This window comes from Gallus gallus, chromosome 12 (genome assembly GCF_016699485.2).
Source record: "Gallus gallus isolate bGalGal1 chromosome 12, bGalGal1.mat.broiler.GRCg7b, whole genome shotgun sequence".
Taxonomy (NCBI): domain Eukaryota; kingdom Metazoa; phylum Chordata; class Aves; order Galliformes; family Phasianidae; genus Gallus; species Gallus gallus.
The window spans coordinates 5,966,742-5,993,513 of record NC_052543.1 but is presented as its reverse complement, the minus strand read 5'-3'; the positions used below and the strand labels follow the sequence as shown (position 1 = coordinate 5,993,513).

Here is a 26,772-nt window from a genome sequence, read left to right as displayed (position 1 = left end):
CTTAGACAGCCTTTCAGCCATAGGATAAATATCACAACAAGTGCTGTAAATATCTGTGTAGGATGCACAGTGTGTCCTAGAAGCATAACCATGCCACTCCTTCCTCTAGTAAAAGATGAAAGCTACAAATATGATTACGTTCAGCTGGTAACCAGAGAATCCGAACAGATAAATAATTAAATCCAATTCCTTTCCTGTACAGAAAAAGGTTTCTCTGACATTGCATTAGAAATGAAGAGAAAATAACAAAAGGAAAAATCATTATCTGAAATAAAGTTAAAACACAAGAAAAAACCATCCACAGTCTGCGAAATCAAAACAAGGCAAGCAATAGTGAAACAGCAGCTGTTGAGTCATGTGAAAGACAAATCACCTTCTGAGAGAGCTAAAAGAAGGTAACTGCTTGACTTCACATCTGTTTGGGGTGAAAATAAGGAAAGAGAAATGCCACTGTAAGTAAATGTTACATAGACATCTACACTGGAAATAGTTCTTACCTTCTGGTAATCTGGGGTTAGCGTGAATAGAGTTGGGGTCCCCATCTTCCTCAGGATGGTAACGATACAGTGTCTGTGACTGCTTTTGGGATGACTGACTACGGTCTTCCTTTAGAGCAACAGGAGGAGAGGTTGTTGCACTGAACTTTACCTTGGGAAAGGCATTTCCCTCATGTGTTTCCTGGGAAGATTTTGCTGAGCTTGGTTCTGTTAAATTCACCTCTTTTAAGTCTAGATGAATACTGTTCCCTGGGTCTTCTTTTCTGGTGTGCTTTTTCATTTTAGAATGGGGTGTTCTTTCTTGCTCACTCCTTTCCTTGTCCCCCTGCTTCCCCTTTGGTCTCCTGTCCGGTTTCCCCAGCTGTTTGGGTGTCTCAGTGGTGGCTGTGGTGTGCTCCAGAGGAGCACTGGTTGTTACTGGGGCTTCCTTATGCGTTGTTTGCTGGGGGGGTGGTGCAGTGGTGCTGGGCACCCTCTTCCACTCAGTTCTTTCAGTGGCACTGCGAAATTCAGAGAGAAGCTTCGGTGCTGGTGTGGTGAGCGGAGTGGTTGTTTCCTCAGCATACATACCAGCCACAGCTGAACTTGAAGGAGCAATGCTGACTGGTAGGTAGTCGTAATCCTCACTTTGCTCTTGGCTGATGCTCTCCTGCTCGAGATGGGAAGAATAGCTCCTGTATTTTTTTGGAGATTCCACCTGGGCGTTGTCTCCTTCTGGTGCCTCCTGGTCGTAGCTGTACGGATCATCGTAGTGCCTCTCTGGTTCATTATCTTCAGCATCCATGGGACTCACGGTGTTTAAGGCAAACGTGTTACAGTTGGGAAGCTGGTAGCACATCAGCTCGCCACCAGCATTTGGGCAATGGCAGACCTTGCACGGGGGCATGTGGAAGGTGTGTCCTGCTACGTATTTCTGGCCCTCGTGGAGGCAGCCTATTCTTCCACATTGAGGGCACCCGTCCGCTGGCACCACTGCATCAATGCAGTTTGGGGGCAACTCTGGGCACAGCATGAACTGGCAGCTGATCTTACCCCCTCCCTTGGGGCACGAACACTCAGTGCTTCCGAAGTCCACAAAGTAAGACTGCCCTTCGGGTACTTTGCCATTGACGAAGCCCACATTGACGCAGTCATAGTACTGGTAGCCTTCACATGTGCAGCCGTGCTGCAGACATGTGGCGCAGCACTCACCAGGCTCCAGCACGTCCTCGATGCAGTTGTCCAAGGGCTGGCACTCCACGCCTGTGCAGTCCCTCTGTGCGTGGGAAACGCCGCTCCACAGCAGCATAAAAAAGGCAGCATTCAGACAGCTCCGCTGCCAACTCTGGTGCCTATCCATAGTCTTCCCAAAAACACAGCTCCAGTCCAAAGGTGCGCTTTTAAGGGTTGCTGGTTTCTTTTCTAGAAGACTGTATATTCAGCTCCAATTCTGCAGCGTTTTCCTGAGTTACCTTCTCTCATAGACCCTAGAATTATGAAAGAAAACTCTGTTAAAGACTACACTCAGCACATATCCTGTTAAACATTAGAGGTCTTTAAAAGTTGGGATGAAATCCAACATCTGGAAACCTAAGTATGAAATTCATCATAAAGTCTTCCAAGCATTGTAGGCACTAAGTTTGGAGTTACAGGCTCTCCCCCCTGCCACTCCAATGCTTATCTCTAAAAAGAAAAAAGGTTTTTACTACTCTATTTTTAATCTGCTCAGAATATATATGTATATTAAAATAAAAATAAGGTCTTTATACTTTGAGTCCTTTTGTTAAATCATTCTTTCTAGCAAAGAAAAAAAAAGGAAGAGGGATTTTTTTGGCAGATACTCGACAAATGCACAGTTCCTCCTCTGTAGATGCAAATTTAAGATATTTAATCTTTTTGTTTTAATTACAAAGATCCAAATCTTCAGGATCTTTCATGGCCAAAGCTCAGCCTGAGAATTTGTCTGTTAACATGTTAACTTGAAATAACAGGAGTTTTGTTCTGCCCCCTTCCTCTATTTAGCAATCATTTGCACTTCAGTTTTCAGCATTAACAGTTATTTTCTTGCCCCAGCGGTGACAAAATAGAACTTCGTTGTATACTGCTGTTACCGAGTGGTTAAACATCATATTAGCTATCCTGTAATACATATTAGAGGCCGGATCCTCAGCTCAGAAGTTGGCTCAGTTCCACAGCAGGCCTGCAGTGCACGGGGGATTGATTGCGTACACTGGAGTTACAACCAATGCACACCCAACAGGCCTTCACTCCAGTTCAGGATACGCCACCAGTGGGAACCGCTTCTTTTCTTTTTGACAGCACGACTGTTCCTTTGTACAGAACTACTGCACTGTGAATAGAATGGCTATTTAAAAATGAAACGAATTGGCACGATAAAACTTTGCTAAAATGGGTTGAGGAAAAGAAAGTTGTTTGTTTTTTAATCATTCAATCCTTTGACCGTAGAAAAGTCCAAGGAAATAATCTGTTGGCTTTAACATCAAAAGCATGCTCAAAATGCTATACAGCTAGCATGGAAAAGTAGATAAAACAGAAAAAAATAAGTTTGTGTATAAGATCCTATAGAATTTACAATCTGATTATTTTTTCCAGAACCACACCCAAAAAGAAGAAGAAGAAGAAAAAAAAAGACCCTAAAACTTTTATCTAGCGGGTTAAATGTAGACACATCACCAAGAACAATAAACCACACACGCAACAGGAATCCTGCCAGAAAATCCATTCAGAAAGATTACTTCTCCCATTCAAACCGGGCTTCCAACAAGTCTGCTTAGGCACTGCTGGAAAGCAGCCAGGCCGTGGGAAAAGCGTGCCTGTTCTGATAAGATATGGACAAACTGTGCTGAGAATTTCCACAGCTCCATCCTGGAATCTGAATTACTTCAATACGTCGTACAGAGATACAGTTCTTATAAATGAAAGGTTTTTACTACTATTTGAGTATATTAGTTCAGCATGCTAACGGATACCAACAATGGGAAATAAAAGCTTCAGAATGTATGCTAATGGCTTGGAAGAAGCTCACTTGTTCAGAACTGCTCCCAGAAGCAGGATACGTTGTCTGAGGGAGTATTTTGCAATAGGTGGTGCTGAAATTAATTTTTCAAAGTGCAGTCTGGGAATTAATAGTTTATCCTACTTCCAGCAGCTTCTGTGGGTCATCAAAGTGTGTAACTATTACCTTGCTTTAGCCAGAGATCAAAGAATGGAAGGACAGTTAAAGATAAGCTCCCTCAATAAGGTTCCCACAGCAGCACTTTGTCATCGTTCCCTCCCATCGGTACCTCCTGGTGTCAATGCTTCAGCACATGGAACTCATTTGGGCAGCTCTGTGCCTGTGGGATCATTGCTGGTGCAGCTGTGCCCAGCCCTGCCCACTGCTCCTCTCCCATCCCAGTTCTTCCCAGGTGCTTTGGGTGTCGCAGCCACACACTTGGCCATGCATGCAGGCAGGGCACTGGTTGCCCACAGCCATGGAACAGACAAGCTTGTATGCAACATCCACTTTTCACATCTGAAAAGCAACTGCTCATGGTCCAAAAAAGAAACTCCAAACAAGAAACCTCCAAATTAGCTCCTGTCTTGAGGTAAGAAGCACAAAGCCATTGATCCAACCTGCCCAGAAGTTCAAGCACTGCTGAGGATTTACTGAGATAAACCTAGGAATAGCAGATTGTTTCCCCCCTGCATTCTTCCCATCACCTCACAAATATAGTCCCATTTTCCCAAAGGGCCTCCCTGACTGCCCTACCTGGTCCAGCTGCCTCTACCTCCTTGCTGCCCAAGGGTTTGCATTCGGCCCAGGGCACCTCCAGCTTTTCCTGTTCTTTCCTTGCTCCTTTTCCTCTCACTCACGGAGAGGGCTGGAGCACTCAGGGCCCCGGTGAGCACCATCTCTCCTCCCCACCCTCCAGGCTTGCTGCTCAATGCCTTGTTCAGTCACTCAGACACCTTGTATCCTTTCTTGTTTGATACCCTGAATATTCAGTTTTCAAGCTAGCAACCTCAAATTGAAAAGGCCTAAATACTTATAGAGCCTTTTTCTCTCGATAACATCACAATTTTCCTTACCCTTGGGCTCATTTTCTTTCATCAGAGACTTCTTGTTTCTGACTCCAACAAAAGCATCTCTTTTTATTCCTTTAAAGCGTTGCATTTTCCCTGTACTTTTGCCATCTGTTCCCCATGCTCATGGCTCCCCTCCACCAACCCATAAACTTGCATATCATAGAAGCAGCCTCTATGTCAGGCACAGAGAAAAAGATTGGAGTGAAGCAGGCAGACACAACTGTTGAGCCCCACTGAGAAAACGCTCCCACCTGAGCGAGAGAGCCCTGCCCAACCCACACAGCAGATGTGGGACAGCCTCTGGATCCCCGCTGCTGGAAGGAGCTCTAGGGACATCAGCTAATTACTAGCTAATGGCATCAAAAGCTGGAGCTGTGAAACCATAGTATTGTACAATGATTCCTCAGCTCCTTCTTTCCACACGATACCTAGGAAAGGCAAAGCAGTACACTTTATAGCAGCTTTAAAGAAGTGAGAGTTCAGATGAACACGAAGGACAAGCACATGTCTTCATGGAAAAGGAAATGAGAATGCCTCACGCTGCAGATGAAACCAGTACCTGTGCACCATGACTTCGAAGGCTAACATCAGCAGCCATCAGAACTGCAACTAGCACTTTTACTCAGTCTGGGGACAGAAAGTTACAAATGCTGAGATTTCTGCAAAGCAATACACTGGGAAAGTGATTTTCTTGAATCAAAGTCATAACATAAAGTCAAAATGAAGAATGTTGACTTGATTAAAACAGTTTGGTATTACTTGAAAACGCTGATGAAACCAATGTGTTCCACACAGCATCCAGACATTTCAAATGTGCAACATCTTTAAATTATGAGGAGTGCTTTACTGGGAGATTTTTTTCCAGATGGTTTCATTTCAGTGCTAAACCATAAGGCTCATTGTAGGTGAGCAGAGGTGACAAGGGGCGCTTTGCTTCAAAGCCTTCCCAGGAACATGATCTTTCCTGGTAAAGGTTGTTCTGGAGACAGCAGAACGATTGCAGAAGGTGTGCATGTGTGGAAGAGATACTGCAGTATCAAGAGCATTCTTTCAAATGTTCACAGGAGAAAAAAAAAGACAGAAGTTTATAAACAAAAAGCAATAAGCAGAATAAATGCAGCCCACTGCAGAGAACACCTGCATGAGATCCCAGTGATGTCCAGCTTTGAAGAAGCATCTGTGATTTAGCCAGTCATAGAGCTTTGCAAACAGCACGCGTAGAATTATTTTTCTCTCTATCCTACCTCTGTGTTCCTTACTAAATGGCTCTTTGCTGGAATAGTAAAACCAGCAATAACGTTGTGCTATGCATTTTCTCCTTTGAGCAGCATGCAGGGCCAGATGCAGCCAAAGGTGGCAGACAACTCTGTGACCTGTCCTGCACTGTGCCAGGGAACACAGTCTCTGCAGGGAGGAGCTGTGAGTGAGCTGCTCCATTTGTCTGTCCATCTACACAGCCAGGTTTCATGCATACAAAGGAAGCCCACATGTGCATTAATATGGCTGGATAGCAAGAACGGAATGCAGTAGTGGCACTCACCACCTGTGCACAAATCAAGACAGCAATGCTATCAAGGATTCTCCTGGTCTCCCGGTGCTACCCAGTACAATTTGGCTCAAGTTGCACAAAGCCAGGACCAAACACAGCCCCATTCTCTGATGCTGAATCTCTTCCCTGTCACATTGGTAAGAGCACTGCAATAGGTACAGTAGAGGGTGAAGCACAAATGCACACCCATACTGTACATACAACGAGGCATTTTGCATGTGTATTTAGCACCTCTCCCCAGCCGGACCTCGCTGCTCTGCTGCAGCTGCCAGCAGCTCTTAAATGGCTGCGGTCATAGCTTAGACTACGAGTGGAAGAAGGGAGGGGATGGAAGGAAGTATCAATTTTAAAACAACCCCTTTAAAGTGCAAGAGAAAAATGGAAATTTGTGAGAGGTTTTTCTTGTATGAAAAACAGAAAAACTCTAAGCCCAGTAACTCCTGGCTGGGCTGTGCCAGCCCATGGATTAGCTCTTCCTTTCACACCCTTTCAATCCGGAAACTTGTGATCTCACCAGGCACTGGAAGCCATTGCTGCTCCCAGCCCATCTCTCTAGCAGAGGTAACTACAGTGCTATTCACCAGATGGATGAATGAAAAGCAGAGAAAGATTTCCTTTATTGCTCTTATGCAACATACAGTGTGCAGAGCCATTCCCTTCTGCCTAATTAATGAAACCTGAGATGAGCTGGAGCCAACCTCCTCATCTGGGGCAGCTGGGCTGGGTGAAAAGAGAAGTACGATAAACCCCAGTGAAAAGTCAATTTGAAGGAGCTTCCCTTTTCTTATTGAAAGTAAAGCACAAGATACTTAGTCACTTCAGAGTTGTCAGCGCTCCAGTTCTTGGCAAAATCAGACAGTTTTCAAGAGTCATAGCTTTTGCAGGTGGTTTTCCTTAGCTTTATTTTCAATAAGAAATAAGTTACTGTAAACCTCCTTTTCATGGAAAAGCTTAAAAAAAAAATGGACGTTTGGGAGCCCAGAGGATCATTACTTAATTCAACAGAGAACTCAAGAGTGGGACAAATAAGGAGTGAGCAGCACAAGCTCATAACTCACGTGGATTCCTGAGAGCGGTTCCGACAAGACCTCCCTGCCCAGCACAGGCGCCCTGCAGAGATGCTCCTGATGCTCTCCAGGACGTTGCCCGTGCTCAAATCCAAACAGGAACCCAACACACCAGAGTAATGGAAAAGTATCGACCAAGGTATTTCAGCTGAAGCAGCCAAGCATTAGGAATAGTGACCAGGCAGCTTTGGGACGTATTCCTCCAGAACGTGTAGCTTTCAAATCCATTTTTGAAGAACTGGAGACTAAAGGCAGCCTTGTTCCAAGTGAATGACGGGACAAAGCTGTGGAAAGGAGCGTCATGTCTTGGGTGTATGTAGCGCTTCAATGCTCCCCCTCGCTCCCGCCCAACCCAAAACAACAGGGCAGGTATTTGGCTCACTGAACAGCAAAATTCTGTGTCATTGGGAGTCGCCACTGCAGTAGATCCAAAGTGACTCAGTGGGAGGATGGCAGCTGCATGGAGTGATAGAGAAACGACTCACATGGGGGAAAGGAGGGGAGCAGCAACAGCATCCCGCCCAGCACACGTGGAGGAGCTGGTCCTCGTCCCAGCTCTGACACACTGGCAATGGATTGCTCAGCAAAGGGGCTGTGTGGACGGGGGGCTGGAGCAGCCAAAACACATGGAGTGTGCTGCTATGGCTGCAAAGAACCTGCGCCACACGGAGGAGAGGATCATGGGTCCTGGAGCAGCGCGGACCAGCAGAGAGGCACAGGCTCTTAAGCCAGCCCTACCCACCATATTTTTTAAACCTATTTCTCCACTGTGGGGCTGCAGGGCTTCCTAAAGCACAGGAGATTGAGTCTCTGTCAGACCAGTGAAGATTTGGTTTCCTTCAGGACAATGTAAACGCAATGTCTGTGCACAGGAGGCTCAGCATGCACTTGCAGCCAGACCAGGGCCATGCAGCTCTGCAGCAGATGGAACCTAAGTATTTATTTTTAGTCAAAATAAATGTGTTTAATATCAATATACTTTTTTTTTTTAAATTATTATTTCAACATCACCAGGTTTCAGGTGACTGTATACGAACCTCCAGAACACAATTAAATAATCCATCTATTTCCACAGCAGCCAAAAAAATCTGGGAACAGATTAAAGCAAATCCAACAACAGCCATTCAAAAACATTTCCCAAGGCACAGCCAACAAAAACGTGTCAAAGCTCATAAGTTATGAACTAATTAGCACAGGGAGAGCTCTTTTGGCAGCGTGCAGGCAGAGCACGTCCCTGGGTTCCCCAGCACCAGGAGCAGTCACACATGCAGACACAGCTCTGCCCCTGGGGCATCACCAGCACTGCCTCAGTGCTCCAGGCTCAGGTGAGCATTGTAACTACTGGTAGCTGCTCCAATGAGAGAAGGAAAGATATTTTTAACATTCACATGACAAGTGACACTCCTCAGTTTCCACTCAGGAGAAAAAGTCCCTAGTTTTCACAGTACTCCCCATTATGGAGGACATTTGGTGGAAGCCGTAAGTAACCAAAGCAGAACTTGTGCCTGTGTTGGGTCTCATAACCTGGCTCCTCAAAAATAATCCCTTCACGTCATAAGATAGACTGCTTCATTTCCCTGACTTTCTGCAGGTTAATCCAGCCTTCTGCCCCTTCCCTCTGCTTCCCAGCACTCACACATCTTCAGGGCTGCTGCTCAGTATTACCAAGGAGTCACAGATACAGTACAGCTGGAAAAGACCACCAAGATCATCTAGTCCAACTGCCAACCCATCCCCACCACGTCCACTAACCACGTCACTCAGTGCCACACCTACACATTTGTTAAACACCTGTGGGGACGGTGCCTCTACCACCTCCCTGGGCAGCCCTTTCCATGTCCTGGGAAAATCCAACTGCAACTCAATGGCAAAAATCAAGAGCACCTTGTTTTCACACACATCTCCATCCCCTCTCACCACATCCAACAGTAGCATGTGATGCTACTTAGAACTTTCTTTAAGAAAGAGATTCAAGCTTTGGGTTTGTTTCCTTAATCCAGTCTCCTGCTCTGTGGGAGCCCAGCCAGCACTTTGAACCCCACAAGCCTTTGCACTGAGACTCAGTACAGATCTTCTATCTGGAACAGCCAAAATGTTTCCCCACCCTAAAACATAAATTAGTCAAAAGAAAATCTACTATTTAACCAACAGCAGTGTTTCCTCACATGTACCAATTTGGAAATAATTAAGAACTGCTTTCATTGAGGGAAGAGCAAAGGGAACAGCAAAACTATTTTCCACATCCTATCTGTAAGGCAGAACCGCTCACCAGCCTGAACTTTAACTTCAGAACTGAAGAGTTTGGTTTGAAGCTCTCCAGAGTAACACAGAGGGGTTTACTTCATCTGCAAATTAATTTCAAATGAATGTCAAAACAAAATGTTAATACTATAATTTTGTAGTAAATAATTTTTCAGTACGTGTCTTGGCCTTGCCATTGATATGATTAATAGTGAAACCCTATCTGCTGAGTTGAAAATAACCCTGATCGTAGAGTGAACATTTCATATCTCCTACTATTTGGGGTTCACAGTTTCTCCACATCTTCTATGCAGAGTTCTGTCAACGTACATCTTTTGGTCCATAACACATGCAGTTGCTGTCTGCACTCAGGATTCCCCTTGGAGAAGGCCAAGCATGACATATTCCCAACACAATGACTTTTCACGTTGTACTGAAGTCCCCAGAAGGGCCTGAGATCAAACCCTTTTCCTTTGTGTCTCAATGGGATCCAAATCTGTCCCTCAAGAGAGCAAGCAGGCTCTCAGTAACAACTGTAGCAACAAACCAACTCCTTTCATTAGCTACATTCTGCTCCACAGCTGAGAAAATACTCCTGCTCTTGCAGCTGCAAAACGCACCTAGCTGAGCCTCACAGGACACAAGGTGAACTTCTGCACACCCACTGTCCTGCCTGTGCTCCAGCTCTTAAATTAATAACACTCAAGGACAGCACAGGAGGCCATCACTGCCTTTGTTCCATACAGAGAGGGCAATATCTGCCCTCTTACTCTGAATAAAGGCTGTGGGAGAAAAACTGGGATAGGGAGCAGATGAAAAGCTAGCTCAAATTTACTCATTGAAAGTACACGGTAGTTTTAGATCTTCGTCAGGAAAGCTGCTCAAATTTACTCATTGAAAACACACAGTAGTTTGAGATCTTCGTCAGGTTTTGGAGGCATTACTCTTAAAGACTCCTGTCCTCTTCACCCCACATTTCAAGGAAATGTCTTTGTCTTGAGTCATTGAGTCACAGTAAATTTCCTCAGAATCCTTCATTTTCCAAATCTTCACAACCCCAGAACAGCCCTGAGCACATTCTTGCAGCTGGAATCACCCCAGATTTCCTAGTTCTGCTGCTGACATTGATCCTGAGAGTTTGCTGCACTCTATTCTAAACGGAGAAGGGACAAGAATTAACAATACAAGAAAAAACAATTGCCCTCACCATCACTTCTATGCCCAAGGCTTACCAGGAGAGAGCCCAGGATGAACCACAAGCTCCACAACAAGGCACATTGCACACATCCTTTGGTATGACAAAGACAAATGGGGTTTATTTCAGCACTCACAAACGTACCATCTCTCCACCCACATATGAGCCGACGGACTGCAGACAGAGCACATCTGTGCTGAGTGCATGTACCACAAGCCATATTGCCTATCATAAAATTAATAAAGTCCAGAAAAAGAAACAACGATCAATCCTTCAGCAACAGTTTCCTATCATATGGTGACAAAACAAATCCCAAATCAGTTATTATATATATACCAATTAAATTCTTTTGCTAGAGAAAAAAAATATCATTGTAATGTAGGAAAAACTAGAGCATTTGGTTAAAATGTTCTCACAGAAATGTTAATTACCACAGGCATTAAGCAAACAGAACTCAAAGTCTACCATTTGTTGAGCCATTTTCAAAGTTTTAATGCAAAAAACGTGCTTGAAAGAAACCTTCAATTTTTCCTCATGAATGAAAGCAAATCCCTGTAAATGAAGCCTACATCTATCATGCTGCTAATCAGTCAGCAGCCGCAGATGTAATCCATCACAACTGTTCCTGTGCAAACTTTCCATAGAAGATAATGGAATTAATTTGTTTTGTTGGATATCAAAATGTGAAAAGATGCGCACTCTGTTATATCATCTTGGAGTCCCTCATTCAGAGACAACAACAAAAATCCATATGTAACTAATAGAAGTTACTCTCACAATATCGCCCATCTTCAACCCTGTGTTTATTCTTTGCTGATCCTCTAAGACTGTGAAGAATTGCGTAAGAGAAGTTGAGGACTGCTGTATGACTCCTGGTTTTGGAAAGTAAACCACAGATACATGGGCTGAGCAAGAGAGAGGGGAAGTTTTACTTCCCAGAGGCCAACAAATCCTCAAGGTGACATGACAAGCAGGTTTGGGGCCCAGGCACCCAACTCACATACATTGCCTGAGACCTCTTATGGTATCTTCTGCAGCACACAGTGATGGGAAACAAATTGGATGTTGCCCAGAAGATGTCTACCTCCTACAGACACAGCAATCCAGCACCCTGCCAGAGGGGACCTGGGTGGGCAATGCCCTGAGCCCTGCTAATCCTCTGGGAGGCACCAAGGCCAGTAATACTGCCTCATTCATTGAAGATTAAGATCTAGAGAACTGTTCTGGATGAAATAGCCTCATTAAAACTCACTTACAACCAACCTGACACGGAGTTAAATCTTCTCAGGGGCTGCTATAAAATAAAAGCAATGACTGGTACTTTGAAACTCATGTAAGCAGAATACCTAGTATTATTTAAGTCTGAAAGGTGTCAACATGTAAGCACGTGCACAAATAAATACACATATTTCTTGTACTCCCCTCACATGTGAGGATACTTTCCTGGCGAGATGAGCAGTGCTTTTTTCAGCAGACTGTACAGAATTTCATGTAGACATACTCAGTCATCACACATCATTTGTTCTGCATCTAAACACATTTAGTCAATTTCTGCCCCCGGATGCACCTATTCAGTCCTTGTGTTCACAATGATTTGTGGTTCTGTACACTATTTACCCTACAGACCAGAACGATATTAGAAGAGCAAGTGTTGTTTACTTTGTAAGTTATAAATTACATTTACTATTACCACAGGAAGTTAGTATAGTTTGCTGTGTAAGCAAGCAACCCATAGGCCCGAATATTTATCATCAACAAATACAAGTAAGCCCATGATAACTTGGCAACTAAAGGCAGAATATTGAAAACTAAAAATTTTGGCAATCCAGAAATGCTGACACTGCAAAGCCTGTTTTCGTTCCAGTGAGGAACACGCTATATTTTAAAAGATATTTAACAACAAGGAGATTGGACTTCAACTGCAACCCAGAAGAAAACGGGTCTCATCACAGAAAGAACCAAGCAGACTTACTATAACATTAATGCAAGAAAGTCAAATCCTTCTGCATAAAATAAGGAGTAACACATACCCATCTTCTTGCATATAATTTTTTGAAAATTAGAACACTGATGATTTGATTTTCATGTCAGGTGACATCCAGGTATTCCTCTTAAGATGGAGAGAGAATCCAGAGCAATTTATTGCTTAGAGTTCTATTTTTGCATTAAATCATATACATTCAGCTAACTCTCACACAAAATGTAAACAGAATAATTTTTTTTATATATTACTTGGTAGATGTGCTTATGATTTAAACAACAGGAATACCTCTTTTCCTTTGACACCATTTTTGTTGCTGTTGTTGTTCTTGGGACATTAAGATACATATGCGTACTTTGCTCAGTGTTTCTCCTGTGAGGGGAGGAAAGTATTTTATTTTCCAACTGAAGAAAGCCTACAACTCTAACATGATTTATGTATGGGGAAAGAAACTATTAACACAAAGGAAGAAGAATGAGAAGATAATCACTCCCTTCTCCATGCTCGTTATGCACAGGCCAGAACAAGACTGGCAAGAAGAATTAAGATAGAAAAGTCGCTAGTATATACAAGACAAAATAAAGTCTCCCAGAATCACAGGACACTTGGTTAAAAAGAAAAAAAAACGTGAACCCAAGTGATCAGGACTGCACCATATCCTTCACAGTGCAAGGAGAGGTATTCCAGCTGTCCAACCTTCCCTCAAATTCCTCTCTTAGTGTTCACCGATCGCCGGCTCTGAGCCCACGGTAACGTGCAGCCATCCGGCAGAAAAGGCACCTGCAGAGAGCCTTCCTGCGGCACGACCCCGCCGCTCCCCACAACGATTTTAAACACTTTGGCAGCCCAGTCAGACGTTCACAACCATCTGACTGCCCAGGGAGCTGGAAGAGGGAGGATTTTTGTCAGATAGCCCATCGTTGTAAGAGTGCTACAACTTTGGCAGAATCATTTTTAAACACAAATTGATGATACTGTCTTAGGTACAAAAAGCACGAAGACCGGTCGGGTCCATGAACCTGAAGTCTCTCCAGATCCACGCTTTAGTTTCACTTCAGTTTTCTAGAAGTTACTTCACTCATGAAGCTTCTTCTAGTCTGTGAAGACACGAGTAGAACTTTAGAGAGCAATTAATGTCACTGATTATCCATTTTAGGATGGTATTGATCGCCGCCAGATGTGAGCTTGCCTTTATGTGCCTTATGGAGACATTTGATGATTAATTCCCTTATTTTCAGGTAGATATAGCTGAGGAATGTATGATTTTTTCAATCTGCAAAGGAAAACTGTATAAAGAATATGACCAAATATTACAGAACTGTTAGAAGGAGAAATTCTCACCAAGCCCAAACAACAGAAGTACGTAGGCCAGCTAGGAGAAAGGAGCAACTCTCCCAAATGCTAGCTGGTAGAACTGCACTAGAGCTCTGATAGAATGATGGAGGTTCACCATCCTAACAGATTCTGGTCATTTAGGAGAATAGCAAATGAAACTTCTTGCAGTGCTAGCATTGTCTGTTTGCCTTGTAGGACACGCTTTTGAAGGGGGTGCAAGATGCAAATCACAATGGAGATGTTCTGCTCAGTTCTACTGGGATAGCTACATTATACACCAATATGATAAAGACTGTCAGGATTCTATTTTTCATCACTTCAACAGTATTCTCAGAGAGCAGCCAAAGTTGTATAAATCAAATAAGAGAGAGCTTTATTGCATGGAGACAAGATGAAGACATAGCCAATCTAGCTGATTATAAGCATAATGTTCTTTTTATAAAGGGTCTACTGTCAGTATACATTGACCATGTTCTGTACTTACCACTGCCTTCCAGATCCACATATATATGATTTCCCAGTTGGGATATTTAAGTGAAGTAAATGTTCACCTTTAAACTAACATTACGCAGTAGTTTTCCATGTTACCTCCCAATGCATACTACCACTTTAGACTACACACACTTTTTTTTCATTCATCAGAGGATTTCAAGATGTTTGACTGTACCCTGTTTATTTTACACAAATGTTATTCCTTTCTTACAGATGGATATGATCCATTGAAGACCTGAAACATTTTATCCCATAGCAAAACTCATTCAGAGTACCATCTGTTCTTCCTGCAGGGGCACAGAAATGCCAGAAACTGTTTAACATTCCATAAATTAAGACTATATAATGGATAGCTCATTGTTAAAGTGAAGCAAGGAATCATTAAGAACCTGATGACAGATATTTATTTATCTGGGATTTTGCCTTAAAAATAATATCCAATGTATTGCTTTGTGTTTGGTTCCTTAAAAACATTGCACACAACATCAAGCAGCAAAAGCATGTCACAACCTAGACCACCTTAATTCTTGACTTTATCTCCACTTTCATCAGGGTCAGCAGGGTCCTTTCTAATGACTTCAGGGGGTTTGCGCTGGTCCAATGGGTTAGAACAACTTCATTGAAAATCCACATTCTGTTCTCATTTACCCTGGGACGTGTTTGCTCCACGTGCATGATGAACTCCCCAGGAGAAGTGAATTCAATCCTTCAGTTTAAGAGTTTGTAAAATATGTCTTATTTTATAGATGTTGTACTCATAGATTCATAGAGTCATTTGAGTTGGAAGGGACCCTTAAAGGCCATATGATACACTTACAAACACATACATACATCTTTTCACTTATTTGTAAGAAACGTTAGTCAGAAATGAACCATTACTTCTTATTCCTATCTACATCCAAATGCTAAGAGATGCAGAATTTTAATCAACAGAAGGGCTGGACATAAGATCCTGTTATGAATATGCGTTATTTTGCCATCCGTACAGACAAATGACAGATTAAATAGAAGTCAATAACTAAGAAGATAAAACATACAAAAGTAAATAGTGCTTAATTGGAAAAAAAAAAATAGTCCTATGAGGTCCTCCACCCCAGAGGGGCTCAGTGGCACTGCGCCCGGTGCTGTGGGTTCCTGGGGACACGGCGTCCTCCCATGCATGCAACCCTCGTCCCACACCAGGAGCTGTGTGCCAGCTGTGCTCCCTGGCTCAAGGCACAAGTTGCTCTTCTTAAATCACAAACCTATCAGTGTGTTTCAAAACTTGTTAGTGAAACGGAGAAATCAGTGACCCTTACACGCTCCAAGTGGTAAAAGTTAGCAGCTAAAGCTTGAGCTATTCGCCTGCAGTCATTAGTTAAGGCTATATAAGTAAGCATATGCAATTATTGCTATCCCTTTGTGAAGCTCTCACTGTGCTACAATCAAATTCACAGAAAAAAAAGCACTTCTAACCCAAGCCTCACCACTTCAGAGACAATGCATATATATTTCTATCCCATCAGATCCCTGACGGCGGGGGAAGGGCAGAAGTGGTGGGAAGGGGGAAATGCAACTTGAGAAGTGGTAAGTGTGTCAAAATTCGAATTACTTGGAGATATTTTGCAGCACAATCATCCTTTATGCTTGTGCAGCTCGGCTCATATGGCTCACATTCAGCCTGTCACACCGAATCACTGCTACCTCTTGACTTACATTAACAAAAACAAACTGAACTTTCGCTTCAGTATGTGAGGTAAAATGCTCTCTGAATTCACAGTCAAAAGGCCAGAAGCAACATTAAAAATAATTGTTTTTGTAAGAAGCTCCCTTCTGAGGAGAAGCAAGAAAAGCCTGGGAAGATCTGACTAATAGCACTAACACACATGTGGTGCTTATGGAGTATTTTGCAGAAAACCGTACTGTAAAAAGCTTTGTCCCTGAGCAGAGTAGGCGCAGCTTCAGCAGCCTTAACTAACAAAGCAAACCCGCCTCTACCTACTTAAGTCTTTAAACTGACTTAAACGGAAGGTATTAATCAAGAGTTTTAGAGTCTGGTGAGCAGACAGAAAGTAAATCTGGAAAACAAAGTACGAAATCAGAGAGTAAACAGCCAGACACAATCTTTGCAACTAGCAGAACATAAGGCATAAAAGCAAAGCCAGCACTCAGACAAAGTTATTTCATGCTTCTCCCAACAAATCTGCAACAAACATCCAGTTAGGAAAAATTTCTGCTGACCTGTGGATGTGCAGCACTGTAGATGCAGAGAGTTTTCCTATCACCTTTTGTTCCCAGCCATGTCAGCTGTGCTCTGCTCCAAGTGCTGCTCACACTCCCAAATCCCCTTTTCCAGCTCTATCTTAGGAACTGCCCAGATTTTGTAGTGTAATCTGAGCAGGGAAGTACCATGTGCCTATGATATGGTCAATTCACGTTTTACCCCCTGCTATGCTAAGGAAGCTGCTTCGCATTACAAAGCCGTGTGACCGCCTGACCCAGGTATGGCTGGAGCACGCCAGGGCTGCCTCCTCCACCCAGATGGGGCTGATAAGCAGCTCGTTTCCAAACACCAGACCCCTGGGACGGGAACTTGCCTGGCTGCCGAGGACCACGGCTCCCTTTCCCCGGGGTGCAGGGCACAGCGGTGGCACAGCCCCTACCTGAAGGAGCCAGCCCCCTGCCCAAGGCCACCACCACAGTGCTTTGGCCACTGCCAACCCCACAGCCGACACAAAGCACTGCACTGAGAGCCCGGTCAGGTCCAGTGAGCCACAATGAAGCTCAGGTCTGGGACCTCTGGCAGTGAGGACGTTAAATGGGGCATATTGCAAGACCCCAACCACTCCACTCTAGCGTGGCCACCAACTAAATGAGAAGCCATGTCAGTTTCTTCTGCTAACAGAAGAAAGCTTTCCATCACAAACACACACACACACAAAAAAAAACCACCCTCAAAAAAAAAAAAACTTTCTTCTATTAATTCTCTCATTAATGTTCTTCTATTTTTATTGATCTATTTTTGTTCTGTATCTGCAGTCATCATCTTCAAACCTGCACTGCATAGGATGAAATGTCTCTTCTTCCCAAATTCTGCACTGGGAAGAGTTAAACCAGTGGTGAAACTGACAAACACATACAGTAGTGTGGCACAGGGGAGGTAGAGTGATCTTTGAGTCTCGTCACTCCCACTCATCCACACCCAACCACGCTGTCAGGTCCTAAAACCCAGGTGGGTTTACAAAGACACCAATCTGGTGTAGATTTTTCTTCAGTGTTTAGATGTTGAAAAGCATAAAGCACAAGCAGTCAATGGCTGTGCTAATCCTCAACTTTCTTGAAAGCAAATTCTGTGTAATCCCAATGTCAACACTGTCAAAGTTTCAAACATTTCTAAATCAAATTACACTGGGAGGTTGAAAGAGCATCCAGCCTCACTAGACAAGGGCTTGCCAAAGAAATGAGAGGTTTCTACTGACTTTCTTGGCCAAGCTTCGGCAGATGGAGGGAGAAGATATAGCTGCATCCAAACAGGTGAGAAAGACCCTTTAGAAAACATTAAAGGGGAGCAACAATTGGGGATCTTGAAAAAAAAAAAAAAGGATCAACAGAAAGATGGCTCAAAAGAAGAAAAGCTCTCAGGGAACTTTAACTTTTGGTCAGAAGAACGCAAAACAATATCAGGCAAGGAATCTGCTCTTGAAATGCTTGGCTGTGTGACTAACACCTGCAAATACCTTGTGTGGGATTTTTCTGTGCTCCTGTAATGAATCTGTGGTTTTCCTTTCTTCAAACCCAAGACTATTAGATAAACCAGTTTATTCTATAGCAAAGGTGCAAATTCCATTTTCCCCGTTGAATAACATAACTAAAATCAGGTATATTTGAAATCAGAATGTATGTAAGTTAGAAATAACATACTATTAGAGAAAAACATGCAGTCTTCAATGACGAATTCAAGATCTCAGTCAGCTTGGAAATTTTATCATCATCAGTTACAATGACTACTGCTTAAAGAAAAACAACAACAACAAGGAAGCGATCTCAAAGTTAGGAATTACGGCCAACACACTCTCTTGCCATCTGTCTGCATTTGTGTCCACATGTACCTCTGCCAAACACTGGTGTCATCTCCACTGTGCCATGGGCAGCACTCTCTGGTCCTCACCTCATGAACAGTCTGGACTGATACCAGCGGCCCCTCCAGTTCCCATATAGCCCAAGGCCCCAGGGTCAGTGATGGGTGGTGGGTGCTGTGCAGGCTGAGCAGGTCACAGCTAGCTGCAGAAAGCCAGCTCTTTGCTGCTTCATTCTGTTAGTCTGTACAACAGGCTCTAATTTGCTGAAATGACAATTAATCAAATCTTATTTTTTGTCTGAGGCAGTTAATGAACAGGCAATTAAGTGTCTTAGTAATTCTGAAATAACAGAAGGATACTCTCCAAGTGACAACTAGCAGCTACTTTACCACATTGCTCTCCTGTGTTGTTAACCATGTCTGGCTGAATGGGCTGTAGATACATCACTAGAAGGTCCTTGCACCTCCACCATCACCAGGCCACCATTCTTCTACAGCCTCACAGAGTGCCTTTGGGCCCTGACGCCTGTTCCGAGCAATGTGCAGACACTCAGTGACACGTGTGGGTCACCCCTCTGCCCCTGCTGCTGCTTCCTCCCAGGGTTTTACTCTACTTGCACCCCAGACATCCCCTTCCAGCAGCTGCTCCAGCCACCTACTCACCCCAGTCCCTGTGCCCATCGCTGCTCCTCAGGTCTGTAGGTGGAGAGCAGGGTCAGGGAAAGGGTATGGGTCAGGGAAAAGGGCAGCACAGCCCTGAGCAGCCTGCAAGCCCATGGGGTATCACTGGCATCTGGTGGCGCAGTTCCTATCTTTTCAGACTCCAGACAAATCCAAGAAAGCTTAGTTCTGATCATATAAATCAGGATAAGACTAAGACATATAAACATAACTTAATGCAGTACTAAAGACACAAGGAAAGGCATTTTTAAAACAAGCCGTAATCTTTTCTTTTTTTCTTTTTTTTTTTTTTTTAAAAGCATTTCTTCAGTGGGAATTGTGCTGGAGCAAAGAATGCAAAACGTAGAAGCTTCCAAGAGGGGGTCATGTGAAATTACTGTATTTCAAGATTTTTCCAAATCACTAACATTTTGATTCTGAGTGCATTTATAAGGACCTGCCAACAAGCAATTTTTCATCATCACATCAGGCAACTTTCTGGACAGTTTGTAAATGGCCTTTTCTGTTTCAGGTACAAAAAGCCGCCAACCACCACCACAAGGTTGTGGAGAACTCAGTGCCCCCAGTGATCCGCAGTGACACTGCAGATTTGTTTCCAGATAAAACCCATTCCTCCTCCCCTCCTCCCCAGATAAGAACAAAGAACATCCTTTGTTTCAGACAAAGAATTTCAGGAGAAACCACAAAATGTTCAAGCAAAACATTTAACGTTTGATTTTCCACCCATTTTGCCAGCACTGTAAGTTTTCCCATAGTTCTAATATCAGTGTCAATAAGGAGGGGAGGGGAAACAGGTCAGAAGGGCTACAGCCACCCTGCAACTTAAAATCCATGCTCATTAAAGGGTAAGAACAGGATGTGATTTGGAGAGAAAAAAAAAACATTTTAAATTAGTTTTTCCTTGTTTGATTAAATAAGGCCTACCTAATTTGCACATCAGGAAATATCTCACTGAAAACCAGCTAGAAAAAGTTAGTAAGCACTGTTACACAAACGCTGCAGCCCAGGTGCTTGCCAGGAACACCCAACCCTGCGCCCCGTCCTGGTGACCAACCCAAATGTCACAGGCTTTGTGCTCTGAGGGCCCAAGGATGTCACCAATGGCAGATGTTCTTTAGTCTCTTTAAATGAGTTTTAGAAAAGCAGGCTTAAAAAGAAATGGAAACATTTCATTTTAAACCCAGTGGAGACTGCTTTATTTAAAACACACACATGCTTGCCTGACACACACTTTGCTGCCTGTTTGAGTGGTTTTTTCCAATGCAGAGATGTATCCCACTTAAGAGCACCTGGAACCCTAGCTCACATTAGGACATCACAGCAGCCAGTAGTGCACAAGCAAAGAACAAAAAGGCATTTCCAGCCTCAGAGACAGGCAACTGCAGACCACAGCAGCAACACCAGGAATTATAACTCACTGTGACACTGGCAGGTCTAGAGGCATGCTTCAGCTTCATAGTAAACTGCTAACTTATTGTTTCTACTGTTTACATGAGGATAGAGTTTTGCAAACATAAGTCCATCAGTAAATGCCCTTGTTGGTTACTAGCATCTTAGCTCACTTTGTTTGAATGTAAGAATAAAAGCAATGCTCTAAAGGTTACCTGCTTGCGCAGACTGAGGAGATGTTATTGCACAGTCGTGTTGTTTTACATATCCTAAATACTCAGACACTTGCAGTACCCCAGGGCACAGTGCACTAAATTGACACTTCAAAGATGCAAAAATTTAATTAAAAAAAAAGAAGAGAGATTGCTTCTCGTGCACTCCTGCTATTCGTGCTTGCATTTTACAAAAGCCCACAGATTATTTCAGACGCTTTCCACAGAGCACATCCTTCTGGCTGAGAGCAAGCAACCATGCCAAAAACCAAGCAGCATGTCAGAGAGCAGAGTGCAGTTTTGGTTTTCTCTAAAGGCAAGCTGCAACGCTTCAGAGCACGCTGCAGTTCCTCTGAGCACATGGACCTATCTACGCTATTCCCCCAAATCAATCTGCTTTCTACAATATCAGATTATATCCTTTCCAAGCAGCCATCCAAGTTTAATACATTAATCATACTCAGTCTTTCAAGATAATCTGACAGTGCATTATATTGATTAGTTGACAGAGCTCCACGCTTGAGTTAGATTAGTTTAGGAAACTAAAGAAGGAAATAGGAAGATGACATACTACCAGATGTAAGTGTTCCAGTAACAAGAATTGAATAAGGGGGAAAAAAGCCTCAATAGACCTGGCAGAACCAGCGGGCGAGCCTTGGCAGCTCAGGAAGAAAGATCTCTGTAGATGAATGACTTCCTGAAGCCTCAGCTGAGGCCATGGTGCCCGCTGTCCCTCAGCTGCAGCTGTGCCGGTGCGGAGCCCTGCACTGCCCAGCTCCCTTCTGATGTGGCTGCTAAGCATCCTCCCCACTACACTTCGGGAAGGAAAAAGACAAATCCAAAAGCCAGCAGGATTACCTTCAATAGTCTAATTAGTGGCTTGAGATAATCCACCTGATTTTGCCTAAAGCAAATTAGGCAACACTCACTGGAAGAACGCAGCCAGCAGATAGAAGGCTGCTGCGCCCTGCCAAGAGGCAGTGACAGCAATGGGAGGCAGTGAGTAGACACAGCTGCTGCCAGGGGAGATGTGGCTGTGCTCAGCGGGGACAGGTAAGATCACTGCTCAGATGCCCACACTGCTCTCAGCTTCAAAGGCTTTCAGATGTGGAAACCAGGCCCAAACTCAGCACAAGAGTAGCCAGCATCTTCTCTATCTACTCCATTAAAGGCCAGCAGTATACTCTGCAAAGCAAAACTGTTTTAAAACTGAAACAAAATTGGGCTTTGGTATCAAAACTAAAATCTGGCAGTCTGTTCTCACGCAAAATCCATCATGAGCAATACATGTGTGGAGGACAGCTGGAACAAATCCATGACATCCAGTGACATAGTAAAAGCAAACCCTGAACAAACAACTTTAAATCATTTGAAATACTACTGTGAATGGATGAAACCTTACCGTGCTCACATGTTACAATAATTAATCATTTCTAAACAGTCGTTTTTAATTCTTAAAGAAAAAAAAATCATCATTGGCAGAAACATTTGGGTTTTTTGTTGTTGTCATTGTCGGGTTTTTTTCCCTTTCCAGTGATACATTTAAAGCAGCATTCATCTGGGAAAAGGTCTCAGGTTATGCAGCACTTCAAGGTTCTAAATGCATTCTGTCTCCCTTGTATCTTAAGCATTCATGATACTAGCAAAACTTCTTTACTAGCTCCCATCTTTACATTAGGAACCTGGTCTCCAAAGTCCAGTGAGCCATAAAGAAAAGCAGAAGTCCTAGAAGTTGCTTCTCTAAAATACTTAGAATGGGATTGGTACAGAAAGATACACAACAAATTACCTTTAATTTAAACAGCAATTCAAATCTCATAGGCATCCTCTAAATTGCTCTATGTGTGCATATCCAGTATCATCTTAACTGATTCACAGATCATCAGGTAACTAAGCAAGCCTGTCCTTCCAGGAGTAAATCAGCAAATTAAACACCAAACTATTCAATCTGCACCATGCAGACACCCTTAAGGAGTGATCCCACCCCTGATGACTGCCACAGAGCTCTGGTGATCTGTGAAATTTCCCAGAAAGGACTGTTAATGAGACCTGAACAAGGACCAGGGGATATATGCCGAGCTGAAGGTGAAGGACAGCGTGAGTGTGAGTGCATAGGGCACATCTTAAGCTAATTCTGCCTGACAAATGTTTTAAACTGATGCTGGGCAAATAGCTCAGCTCTGATTTAAGTGAAGCCCAGGGGACACAGACGGCCTCTCCTGGATGTGGCTGCAGCAGGAGTTGGCCGAGGACCAGCAGCTGGCTGGTAGTCCCCCACCACACGTCTGGCAGGAGGGACAGAGAGAACATTCACAGCGCTACTGCAGACTCAGCTAATTTAAGTCAAAACAAAGGTGGTTTGAGCTAACCTGGCTGACTTTGCAGCAAGGTAGATTAAGAACACCCAGAAGACCCCTCCCACCAGCTCTTTTGGGGATATAACTTTTGCTGGTTATATTTTCTGTTTCCAAAAAGTCATGTATCCATACCCCAAGAATTGCTTTTTCCTCTCTGCTTCCATCACCAGTCTAGACAAAACCAGGCTAAGACCCTTCTTTCACCAGACACGTACAGGTGTAAGGGGTTAGCAGTTACTAAAAAGTTTTGCTGATACAGGAAAAAATGAGCTCTTTGTCTCCAAGGTTTGTTCACTGAATAGCATCAAAAGCAAAAACCAGAACTGAACTGAGTGAAGCTTCATTCTAAGGATCCAAGAAAATAAAATCCTACCAAAATCAGCAGGGAAGAAGTCTCTGAAATGAGAACCTTCACTTTGCTAAACAGTGCGACTTACACTTCTCCATGGCTTTCTCTCCCCAGTGTCCCCTGAGCCCAGCCCACCTCACAGAAGCAGTGCAGCCGCACACAGCCATCCCATGGTGGGACCAGAGAGAGCTTCCAACAACGCCTCCACCCAGTCTCCACAACACCAGGCTCCTGGCACCAGTCTGGACAGCTCAGCAGTCATTGCCTGCCTTCATTCATAAAAACGAGACCACACTGAGGCAAGCCACAGGATGTAGTGCACTCAGCAGTAGATGTCACTGACATCTCCTGGCCACTGTAGGACGCCTGGAGGTCACATCTAGACAAGGACATGAGAGTGAGCTGCGTGCATGGATCGTGACAGCGCTTTAACTTCTGTCTGGGTTTGGATTCAGTGCACAATGTTCATTAGCAAGCAAGTCAGACAGGAATGTATGTCTCGCATAAAGCAGAACAGGAGATGTAATTAGCACAACTTAATTTTCATGAATAATACAGTAGGTTTGTAAGAAGAATTGAAAGGTAAGTCAAAGGGTCTGATCTTGCTCTAAGCATGTTCAGAAGAAGGAGCACAAATGAGCCTCGAATGAGCTGAAATTTCATAGTCCAATTCCATATTTAAGGGGGATATACGTTTGTTTCAACAGTTTGATTTCTTAAAGGAAGACCACAGTAATGTAAGCAGGAGAAAACAAACCAGCCTTTGGAAAGCCCCTCTCATAAACTTCTTTCAGCTCCTAATCAACGAGAACATAGAACTGGAAAGGACCCCTGGGACATTAAATCCAGGCCCCTGTTATTGAAGGCACCATGTCACGTCCAGCAAAAAGAAAGGTTAATATTATGCCAATGAGCTGGCAGGAAATCCAAATTTCTAATGCAAGAGAATGAGGGGAAAAGCTAAACAAAAGTGAATACGTGAGACCATAAAACTATATCAGAGCCTTATTCTAAACATATGAGCTGCCGGTACCTCTAAGAGATAAGAAGTAGAATAATTAAGAGTCGAGGTTTTTTCTGCCACTAGGGATCTGCACATGACTTAAAAAAAGAAATACTTTGGTACAGTTCAGCCCTGGGCCAGGGGAGGAAGGGGAGATCCCAGCAGGCACAGCCCTCTTCCTGGGTCGTTTAAGGCACCTGTGACCACAGCCACCTCCAGAAAAGATGGGAGCATTCTCCAAGGCTGCTGGCTCAGAAAGGAGTCAAGCAATCCCAAAACACTTTGGGGCCAGCTAGCCACACTGGTTCCCTCAGGATATGATGCTGAAAAGCCAGAAGGCAGCTGTAGGAAAGCTTGTGCCCAGTGAAGTCTTTCAACAACCACAAAAATCTCTGGATAACACAAGGGACTCTTCTGGTTTTTGCCAGAAGCAGTTAAATTTCAGCTTTTACCCATAGACCAGGTGAAGAAACTCCAAGGCATGGGAAAAGTCCCAAACAGCAGTTTGAAAGAAACCAACATTGTAATTATTTGTCATGCCTTAGAATAAAAGAAAGGAAGCAGCTGTGAAAGGTGAGGCTCAGTTTGATTCGCAAAAGGTATAAAAATCTAAGGGCATGAGGATGACAATCAGGTTACTCTCCATACCCAAGAGCCTCCATGTAGGCTCTGAGAACAGTGAGCAGATACCAAACACTACAGCAATGAGAACCATGGAAGCCCTTAGAGGTAATGTGCAAAAAGCAGTATTTCCAACACAGAGAAATCAGGTCACAGCATGGATTTGGCATGGAGCTAATTCATGCTTTTGCAGATCCTGAGGAATGAGCATCCCCAGGACTAGAGCAGCTCTGGCCACATGGAATTGCCCCAGCACCTCCCTTTCCACTGTTGGGGAACTATCCAGTAAAACAAAATATTTAGAAAACTAACAAACAAACCATAATAACAGGGTTGAATACCAGCCAGAGCCACAGCAGGTAGGAAGATGCCATCCTTGCACTGCTGCTCGAGTCAAATGCCAGCCTGGGGTGCCTGGAGGGCTTTATGTTGTCCACATACAGCATGCCCAGGAGCACTCCAGTGCAGACTCCTGCACAGTCATGGGTCTTTTCCAGCGGGTCCATGGGTTCTCAGCAGTGCACACCCAACCAGCCCTCACATACACAAGTTACTGTTGCTCTCCAATGCTGCAGGTCTGACCAGGACAGAAGGTACAGATGACACTGGAATGTAATTCCTGGTGCCATTAGGAACCACAAGACTTGCTGCCCATCATCACCCTTGTAAGGCTACCTACCACTCAGTGCACTAATTCACATAAAGACAGCAGTTCTGCCAGCTTTATGTAGATCAGATAAATTTATAAGACTGTAATGACGTATAACTACCTAATGCAACTGAAAAGATGTTAAAGTGGATGGACAGAAGGAAGGAAAAATGTGAAGAAACTCTCTATTCAAGGAAACACTTGAATTTAAAGAAGAAAAAAACATTTTTCCTATTATTTAAATACACTGAGAGGCCAGTGTTTGCCTACTCTCTATCTCAGTGCAGCCTGTAAAGCAGCTTACTGCAGTGGTCCCAGACCAGGAGTCCCAGAAGAGTGGAATCACTGAGATGTTACCAAGACTGAAGGCCTCAGCTCCTTTGCCACTGACTTCTTGTCTTCACTGGGGAAAGTGGAGAAAGGGAAGTGGAGTTCAAACCAGGAGACCCTTTAACATCTCTTCCAACCCAAACCACTCTATGATTCTACAATTCCAGTCATCACGTTGAATTCAACAAATCCTGCTCAGAGCCTGTGCCCGTGAGACACGACACATGATATGGTTACAATAATATGGCTGTTGAAGGATAAGGCTCCACTGGAAAAAGTTTGCCAACACACTAATGCCAATTAAAGGTGTGATTTTTGGATGGTATTTTTATGTCAACACCAGCTCTATTGATGCTAGCATAGCTGTGTCTTCAAAGCAATTTCGCAGGTCCAATTGATAACCCTTGGGAAAATAAGCAGTTTAAAAAGTAGGTAAGCCTTCCTTGGCCTCTATGGGCCCCATTCTGCCACTCCACGAAAAATCTTTTGTATTGAAATTAGTTACATCCACCCGAATAACAAAGGTGATTTACGTCTATTAAGTTGTATCTTTCTCAAATACTCTTATACCTGCTAATCATATGCCATAATCTGTAGCTTCTACCGCTGTTAAATCACAGCTAAAAGTAAAGCTGCATCCATTACCTGTGCTCATAGCCTCCCCACCCCCCGCCAGCATAAGGGCAAGGATGCCTTTGT

The 26,772-nt window shown here is 43.7% G+C and overlaps 1 protein-coding gene across 10 annotated transcripts in view; it reads right to left on the bottom strand.

The window, feature by feature from the left end:
• Positions 1-26,772, bottom strand: part of FBLN2 (fibulin 2) — a 115,374-nt gene that overhangs the window by 67,882 nt on the left and 20,720 nt on the right. For 8 of the 10 annotated variants that reach the window (XM_040646675.1, XM_015293442.4, XM_015293443.4 and 5 more), the window contains one exon: positions 498-1,963. In XM_040646675.1, coding sequence (XP_040502609.1) covers positions 498-1,836 — 1,339 coding nt within the window. In that variant the 5' untranslated portion in view covers positions 1,837-1,963. Of the gene's footprint in view, positions 1-497; positions 1,964-7,172; positions 7,622-16,645; positions 16,721-26,772 lie in introns of those variants that run through there. The other 2 variants (XM_015293440.4, XM_015293441.4) reach the window with 2 other exon arrangements.